Source organism: Impatiens glandulifera, chromosome 2 (genome assembly GCF_907164915.1).
Source record: "Impatiens glandulifera chromosome 2, dImpGla2.1, whole genome shotgun sequence".
Taxonomy (NCBI): domain Eukaryota; kingdom Viridiplantae; phylum Streptophyta; class Magnoliopsida; order Ericales; family Balsaminaceae; genus Impatiens; species Impatiens glandulifera.
In genome coordinates this window covers 43,539,664-43,553,750 of record NC_061863.1, presented here as the reverse complement: position 1 = coordinate 43,553,750, position 14,087 = coordinate 43,539,664, and the positions used below count along the sequence as shown (strand labels likewise).

The window sequence follows — 14,087 nt, the reverse complement described above, 5'->3', positions numbered from 1 at the left end:
ATCTATTCATTTATATAATTATTATTATTATTATGAGGTTACATGGTTCATATATAGTTCACTGTCGTTACTTTAAGATATTTTTATGTTGAAATTCAATTTATGATTTTTAATATCTTACAATGTACTAATCATTTGAACCACTTTACTGGACTATACATTTTAGTATATAATGAAAAATATTAAACTAAATAAAAATAATTTGTTTACATATAGAGTTAAAATAAGCCTAACAATCATAATTTTTTTTTAATATAAGATATTTTAAACAAGAATGAACCCATGAGATTTTGATATATTAGGTACTTGTTCCTTATTCTTTTTCATTTAACTTTAAGTGTCTAGAGGAAAAAAAGTTAGATATCGCTAATCTTATTGATATTCTGAGTTCGAGCGCGAGTGTGTTTGTAAGTTATTTGTTTAACCTGTAAGGATTAGTAGCACTCTAAAGTAGAAGCGGAATATGTTCTAAAAAAAATAGAGCTAAACATATATATATATATATATAATTATATATAATGAATGAATAAACAACTAGAGGATAACATAGAAAAAATATATATATAAAGACATCTATTGTCCATCATTCTTCATAAAATTTAACCTTTCTTCTCTATCTCTAGTATTAAGCAAGTTACAATGAATTCAAAGTTATGGATGCTAATATCTGCAGTCCTTGTGTTAGCTTTGTCGCCGGAAACAATGGCGGCTGCACCGAAGAAGGCCGTCGATGTCCCCTTCGGAAGGAACTATGTCCCGACCTGGGCTTTAGACCACATCAAGTACTTCAATGGCGGCTCTGAGATCCAACTCAACTTAGACAACTACACTGGTAATTCTATTTTTAATTAATTAATCAATCAATCAAACATTAATTTCATATATATGATATGATATTCAAATTGTCATTTACAGGAACTGGATTCCAATCCAAGGGTTCATACTTGTTTGGCCACTTCAGCATGAAAATCAAGTTAGTCCCCGGAGATTCTGCCGGCACCGTCACTGCTTTCTATGTAAGACACTAAATTGAAATTTTAAATTGATTGAGTATTTTCATAATTATTAATTTAATTTATAATAAATTTGTTACCAGCTATCGTCTCAAAATTCAGAGCACGACGAGATAGATTTCGAGTTCTTGGGGAATAGGACAGGGCAGCCGTACATTTTGCAAACTAATGTTTTCACCGGAGGAAAGGGCGATAGAGAGCAAAGAATTTATCTTTGGTTCGATCCAACTAAGGACTACCATTCTTACTCGGTTCTTTGGAATCTTTATTCAATAACGTTAGTAATTTAATAATTATTTTTGTTATGATTTTTTAAATTTAAATTAAATGATTAATATAAAGAATGTGACATATCCAGATTCTTTGTGGACGATGTGCCGATTAGAGTATTCAAGAATTGTAAAGACTTGAATGTGAAGTTCCCGTTCGATCAACCAATGAAGATTTATTCGAGTTTGTGGAATGCCGACGATTGGGCTACTAGGGGTGGGCTAGAGAAGACGAATTGGGAGAAGGCTCCGTTTGTTGCAGCCTATAAGAGCTTCCATATCGACGGTTGTGAAGCATCGGTGGAAGCCAAATTTTGCGACACTCAAGGGAAACGTTGGTGGGATCAGAAAGAATTTCAAGACTTGGATGCCCAACAATACCGTCGTCTCAAATGGATTCGCAGTAAGTACACAATTTATAACTATTGCACGGATCGTAAGAGATACCCCACAATGTCACCCGAGTGCAAACGCGATCGCGATGTTTGAAATCACTGTTACCTTCTTGGTCACACTTGGTTAATGTTATTTATTATTTATATCTTTCTATTCCACTATATTTGTGGCATGGCTATGTGTAATAATGGTTGGAAAATGGTAATGTAATGCAATTTGTGGTTACTTGATTTAAACTAATTGGTTGAGGTCACAAAGGGAAGAGTATAAACTTCTCATACACATGGGTCATCTCAAACGTAGTAATGTTCATTAATTCAGGCCCATGAGTAAATATCAATTTAGGCCCAGCCACAAACTCGCCCAAAAACACTTCAAAAGATTATTGATTATTTATAAATTCATTCAAAATTTACTTTTAAATAATATTAATTATATATTATTATTATTATTATTATTATTATACATATAGTTAATTAAAAATAAAAATAAATAAATAACCCATATAAAAAATAATAATATTTATAAAATTAATTGCATCAACTTATTTATTTAAACCAATAATAACTTTTTTACTTTTTCTTTTATTAGAAGAATATAAAATTCTTATATCAAATAATAGGATATTAATCTGATATCAAATATTATTCTTCTTCCTATATAACTCTAAAGTTATAAAGTGTGTAAATATGAATACATCGAGTTCTTTAACTGCTTCTTTAATCACTGCGATAACTAACTCCTATGATTTGAATACACATCGCAACATTCAAATAAGTTTGGGATGATGGTTAACAACTTTGTTTCTTACTTTTGTTCCTGTTTTCCATAATTCAAAACTAAATATAGACATGGTCCATAAGAACAAAGGAGACTACAAAACAATTTAGGAAATCTAGAATGTTGTAAGAATAAATAAAATTGAAGACCAAACAAATTTTTTAGATAAGATCTTGTAATGTGATCTGAAGCAAAGATTAATGCATTGTTTTGTTTAGAGACCCTAAGGAATCCAAATTGTTTTAATGAAAAGATGAAGTATACAAACTATACTTTTCTTTTGTCTCCCACCTATTTAAAGATAGCTCACCATCAAATATTCATTGCATTTTTCTCACACACAAACAGATAAACTAGCAGCTAGATCAATGGCACCAGTACCACCATTTCCATCTGGCCAAAGACTGAAATGTGTGACCAAATTTGTATTTACAAGTTTGTCAAAAAGAAGTTTAATTTGATTCATTCAATATTTCATATATTGCACATTTATAAGGGTCTAATTAGCATGCATGTTGTAACCTAACTACTATGAAGAAAGACTAAATTACTAAAAGAGGCCCCTGAAGAAGACCATCTCCAAGATTAGAAGGAACAGAAGTGAGATTTTTATGTTGAGGACCAAAGCAATATTTGCAGTTTGTATTCTATTCATTAGATGACAGCCAATTTCTAAGTAAAATATAGGCTTCTATCAACATGGAATGGGGTCAGATCCTAAAAGCTGGTCAAAATATGTCTTGGGTCGGAACATAAACAAGGTCAAAATTAGTAAAATGAAAACCGGGTTAGAATTTATCAAACGGGTTGGGTCATAACCTAGATGAGACCTAGCCTTAAGTCTGTATCTGCAAAAACCAGCAGTGAGTTGGTGTTGGTTTTACATCACCAAAACCATATATTGAAAACAAGAAATTACTTGCATCAGAGAATTAAAAATAGTCTCATCCCTTGGAACAAGAAATTACTTAAATGTAAATGTGAAATCAAAAAACATTCAAACCAAATGGCATTGATTCATCGATATAAGCCAGTTAGTTTATGAATCAAGCCACACTAGTTGAGGTTCAATTATTCATTCTTGTCCGAAACTGGCAATCAATACAATAATTATATAGTTTTGCTTGCATCTGCCTAAAGCATCAAGCAGTATAATAGCAAGCAGGTAAAACCAGAACAACAAACAAATTTGCTCATTGTTAAAATCGCAAATAACTTCATTAAAAAAAACAAAACACCTACTTATTATAATTCATTTACCCAACAAGAAGTTTGTGCTCCTCCAGGAATGAGTAAGTAGGCACCTCCAGATTATAAGGAGCCGGACCTTTCCTGATTCTTCCAGATATATCGTAGTGAGAACCATGGCAAGGGCAAAACCAGCCACCATAATCTCCCGCATTAGGCAAAGGGATACAACCCAGGTGAGTACACACCCCAACAACCACAAGCCACTCCGGATTCTTCACCCTAGAAGAATCATCCTGTGGGTCGCGAAGTGACGAGATATCGACGCTGTTAGCCAACTTGATGTCATCCTCTGTTCTACGCCTTATGAAAACTGGCTTACCACGCCACTTGACAGTTACAGTGGTTCCAGGTTCGATGCTGGAAAGGTCAACTTCAAGGGAGGCAAGGGCAAGAACATCCTTACTGGCTGACATGCTGACCACGAATTTAAGGATCAGAAGACGGATTAAGGAAGCGTAGACGAATCTACCACCAGATAAGACGAAGTACGTGAATGCCTTCTTGCTCGGGTCACCCGGTGGATAACGCTCGTGATTGTGTTCATCGTAGGTGATTTGAGAGGTTGGGTTTTGAATTGCTGCTACAGTTGGTGGGATATCAGATATTATTCCACCCATGCCGTGAGTAGCAGGAACAGAATTGGAAGCAAACCCTTGAATAAGAAGAAGAATACATCAAAGAAGATACAATTATTCAAGAAAGTGTAAAAATATTGGAAAACAAATGGTCGTGGGTAAATCAGAGTAACATACAAAAGGGACCAATTATCATATCAGGAATCCAAGATTCAGGCTCCTTGTTCTATCATATCATCCAACAAATAAAAGCAAACAGGCGTCATTTCATTTACCCTAATCAATCTATTGCCAGTTTGAATCAGATCAAAAATAATAGAGCTATATGTATTCAAACACCAATTTCAGAGCAAACCCTTGAAGAAAAATACATGAAAGAAGATACAATTATTCAAGAAAGTGTAAAAAGATTGGAAAACAAACGGTCCGAAGGTAAATCAGAGTAATTTTGCTCTTAACGAGCATACATACAAAAGGGACCAATTATCATAAATCAGAATCCTAGATTCAGACTTCTTATTCTCTATCAATCATATCAACCAGACAACAAAAGAAAATAAAAAGAGGCGTCTTTTCATTTACCCTAATCATAATCTTATTCCCAGTTCGATTCAGATCAAAATAATAAAGCTATATACGTATTAAAACACCAATTTCAGGGCTTTCTTACCTCTAAATTGATTGAGTAGCATAGAAGAAGCGGTGGTAAGCGGCGGAGGCGGGGAGGAGTAGGTAGATCTGCGAGCATCGTTAACAGGAGGATCCTTGGAAAGAAAAGCCGATGAGGATTGAGCAGATCGGCAAGAGAGAGAAGAGAACCTCCTTCCCACAACTCTCAACATCTTTGTCGTCGTTGTCGTCGTCGGTGAATGGTTTGGTTAACCTTTCTCCTCCTTCTAGGGCTTTTCTACTATTCGGCTATGGGAGAGACGACTCGACCCAACCTTTTGTACCAACACTAAAAATAGTTACGCCAGGGTTATACGACGTCGTATATGCTTCTCATTTCCTCCTTTTCCTGCCATTTATCTTTTTATTTTTTGGTCCAAATAATATTATTCATGCTTAAAAAAATTATTAATAAATAGTCAATACTTTAATATTTATATTATTATAACAATAACAATATTTTAATTATTAGATTTATTATGATAAATATACATTAATTTAACATTTTTGTAAATATGAGGGAAAATAAATAAGTATCCTTTTGAAAAAAAAAATAAAATAAAATGTTTTTATTTTTAAATATTTTATTAAAATATTAATTTAGATAAAATTATATTTTAAAATATATTTTAATTATTATATATTAACAAATTTAATAATATTTGTTGGATCAATCATAACACTACTAAAATTCCTTATTTCTAAATAGTCTATTTTTCTTTTATTAAGTAAATATTATTTATTATCAACAACTAATTCAACCCTAAAAAAAACTACACAATTCATCTATTCTCAATCACCATCAAGAAGTATCAAATCCTATAAATATATACTAGAGAAGAAATTGTTACAGGGAAAGAATAATGGAGAATTCGTTACTAATCTATAACGGAGAACTCTTTACTAATTTTTTATAATCATCCCCTAGGATTCGAGGTTGGGTGGGTTTGAAAAAAAATTGTGATAGACTTAACAAAATAACGAGAAAATTTTGGATAAAACGAATTGATAAAAATAAGTTTTACCATTTTTTAATAATAAGATAAACAAATAGTGAATTATATTAAAATTTTGTAAGAAATTATGGTATAATGTCACATTTTTACCCTAAAAAAAATCGGGTTAGAAATTTTTTATTTTTTGGGGGGTGGACTCAAGTCCACCGAACCCTTATATAGATTCGTTCATGTCCCTAACCACCGACATTAAGCTGTGACGATTCGCCTAAGTTAGCTTAACCAGAACCGTCATGTTTATTATAAAAAAGTTAACAAAAATTATCAAAAATTACATTATTTTTATATAAAAATCATCTAATTTAACTAAATCTTCCATACCAAATAAAAACAAATCACTTCCACTTTGACCATTTATAAAAATTTGTTACAAAATACTAGTTCCAAAATTACCTGATTCAAATACCAAACAATTTCAAATTGGTACCTCATTAAGCATAATTGAGTAGTCTAGAAAGGGGAATTCAAGTTGAAAACATTAAACCATACTTGTCCAAACCATACTCACCAAGTACAATAACTTACCACTTCAATTGGGTTCCAACAAAACAAGAAATTATAACTATGAAAATGTACAATGGAGAAATATGCACTCTTATTATAACTTATATACAATGTTTAAAGACCATAATAATGCATATTTAAAAACCCATTGTTTTATTTTTATATATATCATATGATTACAATGTCAATTATACTGCTAAATAAAAATGAAGCAGAGAAAGTTAGCAAGAAAGGACAAACTATAAACAAACACCAACTACTAAGCTAACCTCCCTACCCTACCCTATGTAATCCTCAATCCTGGACCCAAACAAGGGGCTGTTTGTTGTTGCAATAATAATGATAATAGTAATAATACCTTATCAGTTCACACTCACTGCCTACTAAATATTTTAGAAAACTCATGACATCCATTAACCAAATCCAAACACTATTTCATATGCATCTAAATATCGCCACCAAGACAACTGAAACTACAAGAATCAGCACTGCACTAAGTATATAAAAGAACCCAGAACTAGTCATCATCTTGTCTTTCTTGGACTTCAATATTTCCACTTTAGCAGATTCAATATGCTTCTCTTCAGCTGGTTTGGATTCCTCCTCCTCCTTATTCTGTAAATGCTATATAATGATAAACCATATCAGGAATCCCTTCACATTTGAATGATAAACCATATCAGGACAACAAAAAGCTCACCTCCGTGACAGTGTAGTTTACTTGATGTCTTTCAGGTTCTAAAATCCTGCAAGACACTGGTCCAATTTGAAGCCTCTGTTGCAGTCTGATTCTTCTGGGTGCAGTTCCTTGGTTTTGCTCAAAGATAGGTTCCACTCGAGCTTGACGAGATCTCATCTTAATAGTACCAGTTCCAAACACATCGCCAGTACCAACTACTGCATGGGTATTATTAGTGGATTCACATTCATTTCTACCGAACATGTTCAAGTTGGGTTGGCTGCCAACTACCAACTCATCCTGTGCAAACCCCCACAAGTTAGAGAAAGGATCATTGTTGCTGAAATGGTTACTGATGTATGCATTCGAAGTCATCATCATAGAATCCTGGTTATTTGAAAGTAACATAATAAGTTTAGTTAGTCATAAAGAAACAGTATAGACAAGAAGTTCCAGTTACAACAACACTACACCTGTGCCTGGTAAACATCCGAGTCATTGTATTCGGGAAATGATCCACTGTCTTTGAGGGCTGAGTTTATCTGACTTTCAAATTCCTCACCCGAATTAAGGTCAGAATTCAGCAGGACTGAGTCCAAGAAGTCATCAATATCTGGTTTGTTTGTGTTGGTGTAATCGTAGTCCATATTAAATGGGAATCCATGCTCAACCTGATTTAGTGAGTGCAATGGAGATAATACGTTTTCATTATGACTGGAAGATGCAGGAACAGGAGGAGGCTCATAAAAGTCTTTCAATATTTGTCTGAGCTCAGGATCAGGCTGCAACAATCAAAAAACATGATTACTTAAATTACCCCCAAAAGATTACAAAAACAACATTAGCAGACATACATCGATAAGCCAGTTATCAACTTCATAATCAACCAAGTCATTGTTTGGCCAATTTACAGCTAAAGAAGCTTCAGGAGTTGCTGCTTGGTTGGAATTTTCAGCAAGACTGCTTTCAATACTGGAGGATTGCTTTTCAGTCTGAACATTCGACAAAGGTGTTATTGGCTCTAACTTCAATTCCTCAGCAGATGGTTTAATCGAGAGAGGGGAAGAGGTATTCTCCTGAACTTCATCACATACTGAACTGTCACCATTCTCATCATGCTTTCCTTCCAGAGTTTCGTCATGTTTCTTGAACAGACGACAGAGAACAAAAGAACCCTGTATATAAACCAGTAGCAAATGAGAAAATGAAACACAGCAAATCAAACTATACTTTCTTATAATACATAAAGACAAAATTTTGAACCTGCCCAGGTTGTGTGCCATCAAGATCCTTAGAGGTAGCACGATACTCATGCATAACCCAACAAGTACGTTGACCTTTCGGTGCACGCCCAGTGTAAAAGACAAGAGTTTTCTTCATACCGATCACATTCAACCCTTTAACCGTCTTGATCGTTCTATCTTTTCCAGTTGCTTTCCAGTATCCGGCAGTCGTAGCTCTGTTCAACCGCTGCCCATTCTGATACTTCCGATCCTTCGGGCAGAAGAAGAACCATTCATCGTCAGCCGACTGTACCACAGATAAATCTGCAATCAAAAAGCAAAGTAAGATCATGAAGACCCACATAATTTAATGGAGAAAATGAAGAAAACTCACCAGGTAAGTCCCATGGTTCCCATTTACAGACATCGATTTCACGAATAACACCGACTTCTTTATCATTTCCATTGATTTTGAACCGCAGGTAGTGATTGATGAGCTCGACGTCAGTCGGACGGAATCGATAACCAACTGGAAGTGTTCGAATCGGAAGGACAGCCATAGAGGATCCGATCAATTCTGACTTGATTTAGTGAAAAGAGAGAAACAAAAGGTGGAAACACAGAATTGATGAAAAGTAAAAAAGAGATTATAAGTTATTAAGAACAAGAACCCTAGATATGCATTAAGATATAAGGCAATATTGTTCAGTGAAAGGGTTTGAAAGAAGATGGAAGCATCGACGAAAGTGGAAGGAGGAGAGAGAAGAGGGAAACCGCGGGATTGAAACGTTAAACGCGTTTTCTAACCGTTAAGTGTGATGGCGTTGGTAATTACGTTATTGAATTGAGGGTATAAAAGGAAACTTTAATCAATTCTTAGGGACGAAGGAAAGCCGAACATATGACCAGATTGAAGCGATGGTAAAATGGTAATTAAAGTAGCAGCGAGATATAGATATAGGTCACGTTTGGATTTTGACCGAAACTTAGCTAAGAAGATAAAACTCCCTTAGCTAGTTGTACTTTATTTATTTGTTTTGATTTTTGAGAAAAATAAATAAAAATTATTAAGATTAGTATTAGTTTGTTAATCATTATTTGTTTATATTTAATAATTTGATTTATTTTATGATTTATATTGGGTTAGTTAGGGTGGATCATTAATGATTTTTTTTTTTTTAGAATTTATCTTTATCATATTTTTTATCTAAAAAAAAAAAAAAAAAAAAAAAAAAAAAAAAAAAAGAGATTATAGGGTTTACAACTTTATTTCTCTTTTTTCTTTTTATTTTTTATCATAAAAAGATGAGGTTGTTCAAAGAGGCATAGGACAATTAAATGGTATTTCTTTAACAATTGGGGTTATGAATTTTAAGTTTATGGATTGGGATCCTTAGTCGGGAAAAATATCTTTTATGGCGAGCTTATTCCAGTCTCCTTAGGAATGATTCTCATAAGTTCATCCCTCCCCGAGAAGTTGATTGGTTTGCTTCTTCTGCTCCGCCGGGCTAGTTGGCTTTCCTCTAGCTTACGTAGTTTGCGCAGTTATGTTCCTTAGCCTTCGCATCATTTCATCGTGGTACGGTATTTTATTAATACCGTAATGAAAACAATTTCAGTACGTATCGATGTTATATTATTATACCAATAATATTAAAGTTTAATTATATTTTAATTTGATTTTTAAAAATTAGAATTTTATAATTAAATTAACATTAAATTTGTTTAAAAAATAAAGAGAAAAAAAAAATTTTTAGAATTGAGTCTAACTTTTTTTAGAAAATAAAATAAATTTTACAAAGATGGTTGAATCATTGATCCGTTCAATTTTGCTTAAAAGTTCATAATGAATGTGCGAATTTAATTTTTAAAATAGAAATTAAAACTTAATTATATATAAGTATTGAAAGCATGTACCTTATTTTATAAATAATATTATTATTTTTAATAATATTAAAATAATATTTTGAATTTTTAAATTTAAATAACTCAAAAATAGATTAAAGATTAAATTAGAGATAATTATTGTGATAATTAAACCTTAATTAACAAAAATAAATAAAAACCCAAAAATAATTTGAGGTTAAAATATTATGTTTATTTTATCCAAATTAAACTCAAGAAGGGGTTGAAATTATTTAATTATGATTATAAACATAAATTATGCATAATTTATGACTTAAAACAATTAAATAAATACCTCAAAATACCCAAAAATATAAATAATGGACATAATTTTTATTATGTTTCCAAAAATATTTTTTGTGCAATTTTTTGTGAAGAAAAACGCAAGAAAGGGATTAAAATCGATTTCAAATAACTCTTTTATTAAAAATAAAACTAATAATCGGGTGCAGCCGAAATTATTTTTAATTGATACAGCCAGATCCTCAGCCATTGGATCAACGCTGGATTTTTATCAGCGCCCAACAATCAGCCACGCATGCCCGCTATAACGAAGCACGTGCACGCTCGGTCAACATAGGAGCAACTAACAGGACATTACGCATGTTAGTCCAGTCGCTCAAACGACAATAGAACTTTGACAGATTGCCAACGACGCGATTTGGATAGATCAAAACAACGTCGGTTTGATCGTCTTCTTCGCAAAAACCTGCAACCCGCGTTGATCTTTGACGATCTTCCAGAAGCTTTAGCTTCTTCGTTAGTCTACCTTATCCTTTGATTTTTCCACTCACTTGCTCGTCTTATCTTCGTGATCATTAACCCTATACCTATGATAGAAACATTACCCTAGAACTAGGCTACCACAATCGAATATAAGAATAGGGATAGGATTTCAAATGACGAAATTGAACTTGAATTCTCCTACCTCAACCGACCTAAAGCTACTATAAATAGTCCTTAGGTGTTTCTCTATCAATTCATCAAACAATCAACTCATATCACAATCAAAATCAAGGATTTGAATTTTGGCCAAGAACTAATTTTTGTGAAAATCTTCTCCGGACACCACAATTCCGATCTAGGCTTTTGGAAAGCTTCCAACAGTTCCTAAGAGTGTTCTCCAACTGTTGGTATGAATCCAGAACCTATGTAATTCAATTTATGATTGAAAATTGGATTTTTCCAAGTTTGATCGGGTTAATCTGCTCTAGGGTTTAATTATGTGATTTCTTTGTTTAGAAGCATTCCCTAGATGTTGTATGAGCTTTCTATTGAAAGAGATTCGATCAAATCAAACTAAAATTTCAAAAATGAAAATTTGAATTGAAATTTTGAATTTTGAAAATTCATGTTCTTGAGTTTTAATCTTGATTTTTTTTATTCAAATAGCTTCTAAACATGTTTACACTCTAACATCATTTTATCATGTTTGATCCAATTATATTTTTGAAAAATTTTGAATTTGGATTTCATCTTCAAAAATCATTGTAATGATGTTATGATGTTCTTGTTTTGGTGTTCAACTATATTCATCATTTTAAAGCTAATGGAACAAAAATCAGACATTGAAATTGTATAATTTGAAAGATCTAAAATTTTGACCTAAAAATGGTTTTTAAAAATTGATCTTTGTAAAGATCGAACGAATGATTGTAATTAGGGTTAGGGTTAGGACTTTTGTTCTTCATAATCATATGAATCATCTACAACTTACAAATTCTATGATCTAAATCAAAAGTTATGAGACTTGTAATTTCTATATACCAAATGAAGAACACTCGGTCCTAGGACTGAGTCCTGTAGGACCGGGACCAAGAATCGATGCTCTTAAGTAAGGACCGAGATCGATGATCGGTGTTCTTGAGTTAGGACTGAGACTCAATACCGGTGTTCTTGAGTTAGGATCGATACTCAAGACCGATGTTCTTGAGTAAGGACCGATGAATCTATCGAGGTTTTTTTAACCTCAGACCGAGAAGTCTAACTTGGGACCGAGCCTCCCAAGTCCACAACCGAAGAAACCTAGACCTATGACCGAGCAGCCTAAGTCTAGGACCGAGCCTCCTGAACCCTAGGATCAATCCCTCCGATCCCTCGATCGAGTAGTTCGAGTTCGAGACCGAGCCTCTTGAACTCATGACCGAGCCTTCCGGTCCTTTGAACCATGATCCCGAGCCCTGGTCTAGACCACTCTTGTCTAGACCAAGCCCGTATCATCAAAATCGAACCCCAGACTCTAGGACTCTGGTTCTAAGGCCTATTTGGTTCCACTTTTCAAAATCCAAAATTATTTTTGTAATTTTGGAACCCGAATCTATTTTTAAATAATCCCGAAAGGTTAGAAAATGATATTTAAATATTTTCGAGATATTTCCTAAACAAATATTTTGGCTAAGGCCCTATTTAGAATTTATTTTTAAATTCTAACATTTTTTAAATATTTTTTAGGGTTTTTACTCAATATTATATCAACGCAATTGCATGTACGCTCTTTTAAATAATTTTGTACAATTATTTATTCAATCTAAATCTATCATTGTTTAGGACCCAAACTATTAATTGAAGAAAATAAATGTTATAAATAAATCTTAAATGCTCTGACTTTGTTTATTTTAAAATTTTAAAATTGTCATTTGACGGGCGCGAATGACATAGTGCGAAAACCCTTTTCCGAGCATAGCCAAAAATATGAACTCCTTACAAAAATTCCGGTATAAATACGTTTATACACGTATCATTTTATTGATTTTTCCTAAAAATCATTTGACGATTCTGATTTCAAATAAATAATTTTTTAAATTAGTTATGTTTGATTAATTTAAACCGGGTTCATCCAAATTGTTATTTAACCCCTATATTATTAAAATTTGAATAAAATTATTTATTTTTACATGATTAATTCCAAAGCCCTAGGTATTATTTTAAAAATATTTTAAACTAATGTTTTTTCTTAAAAAAAGTCTAGCACGCAAACCAATGTTGAAATGCATCAAATCTCGAGTCATTCCGCGATATTCTCTATATTGCTATGAATCATATTAAAACTAAATACAGTTTAAATTTTAATATATTATATAAAAGTTAGTTATAGTAATATTAATAAAGAGTGTAATAAGAAATTAAAAATTAAATAGTATAAAAAATTAATGTAATTATGGAATATAAATTTATATTAATAGTAAAATCATATCAAGATAAAAAAAAAATACATATTTAATAAATTATCTTTTTATAGGTTTGAATATTGCCAAAATATTATTGGATCCTAGTGGTTATAGTAGGTGTATCAGTGTTTGATTTATTTTACTAGACTACTTAGAAATAAAAAAAACCCAACTAAATTGAGCTTAATTTAAATTTGGCCAAATTAGGTAGATTGAGACGGTTAAAATTAAAATTTAGAATATAATTTTTTAAAATTTTATAATTTATGACTATTTATTATTAAAATTATATAAAATGATATATATATTTTAATAGAAACACAATATATTTATTATTTATGTGATATTTATAAATAAATGAATAAAATATTAATATCACTATCGAATATTAATGAAAAATGTTTTTTCAACTTTCAAATTTTAGAGAATCGAAGTCAAAACTCAGATAATGAAGTAAATAATATAAATATTTTATTTATTTATTTATAAATATCATGCAAATAATATATTAACAGATGTCTGAAATTGTTGTCTAAAATTTTAATTAATCTCTAATAATAAGCTTCAATTTGATAATTCAATTATTTAAATTTAATGATAATTAAAATAAAAATATTATTAAATTTGTTAATATATATAT

At 31.9% G+C, this 14,087-nt stretch overlaps 3 protein-coding genes across 3 annotated transcripts; 1 reads left to right on the top strand and 2 right to left on the bottom strand.

The window, feature by feature from the left end:
* The first annotated feature begins 610 nt into the window (after positions 1-610).
* LOC124926984 (xyloglucan endotransglucosylase protein 2-like) lies at positions 611-1,849 on the top strand. The gene is made up of 4 exons (XM_047467318.1): positions 611-832; positions 916-1,016; positions 1,097-1,290; positions 1,372-1,849. The coding sequence occupies exons 1-4, from the start codon at positions 640-642 to the stop codon at positions 1,769-1,771; spliced, it is 888 nt and encodes a 295-aa protein (XP_047323274.1). The 5' UTR covers positions 611-639; the 3' UTR covers positions 1,772-1,849.
* Positions 1,850-3,439: 1,590 nt separating this feature from the next.
* LOC124926847 (cytochrome b-c1 complex subunit Rieske-4, mitochondrial-like) lies at positions 3,440-5,217 on the bottom strand. Its single transcript, XM_047467157.1, has 2 exons — positions 4,955-5,217; positions 3,440-4,361 (listed from the first exon to the last, which is right to left on the bottom strand). Exons 1-2 carry the CDS (start codon positions 5,124-5,126, stop codon positions 3,715-3,717), a joined length of 819 nt encoding a protein of 272 aa, XP_047323113.1. The 5' UTR covers positions 5,127-5,217; the 3' UTR covers positions 3,440-3,714.
* Positions 5,218-6,547: 1,330 nt separating this feature from the next.
* On the bottom strand, positions 6,548-9,091 carry LOC124926961 (NAC domain-containing protein 91-like). The gene is made up of 6 exons (XM_047467296.1): positions 8,770-9,091; positions 8,416-8,699; positions 8,007-8,327; positions 7,626-7,934; positions 7,174-7,539; positions 6,548-7,097 (listed from the first exon to the last, which is right to left on the bottom strand). The coding sequence occupies exons 1-6, from the start codon at positions 8,933-8,935 to the stop codon at positions 6,909-6,911; spliced, it is 1,635 nt and encodes a 544-aa protein (XP_047323252.1). The 5' UTR covers positions 8,936-9,091; the 3' UTR covers positions 6,548-6,908.
* Between the last annotated feature and the right edge of the window lie 4,996 nt (positions 9,092-14,087).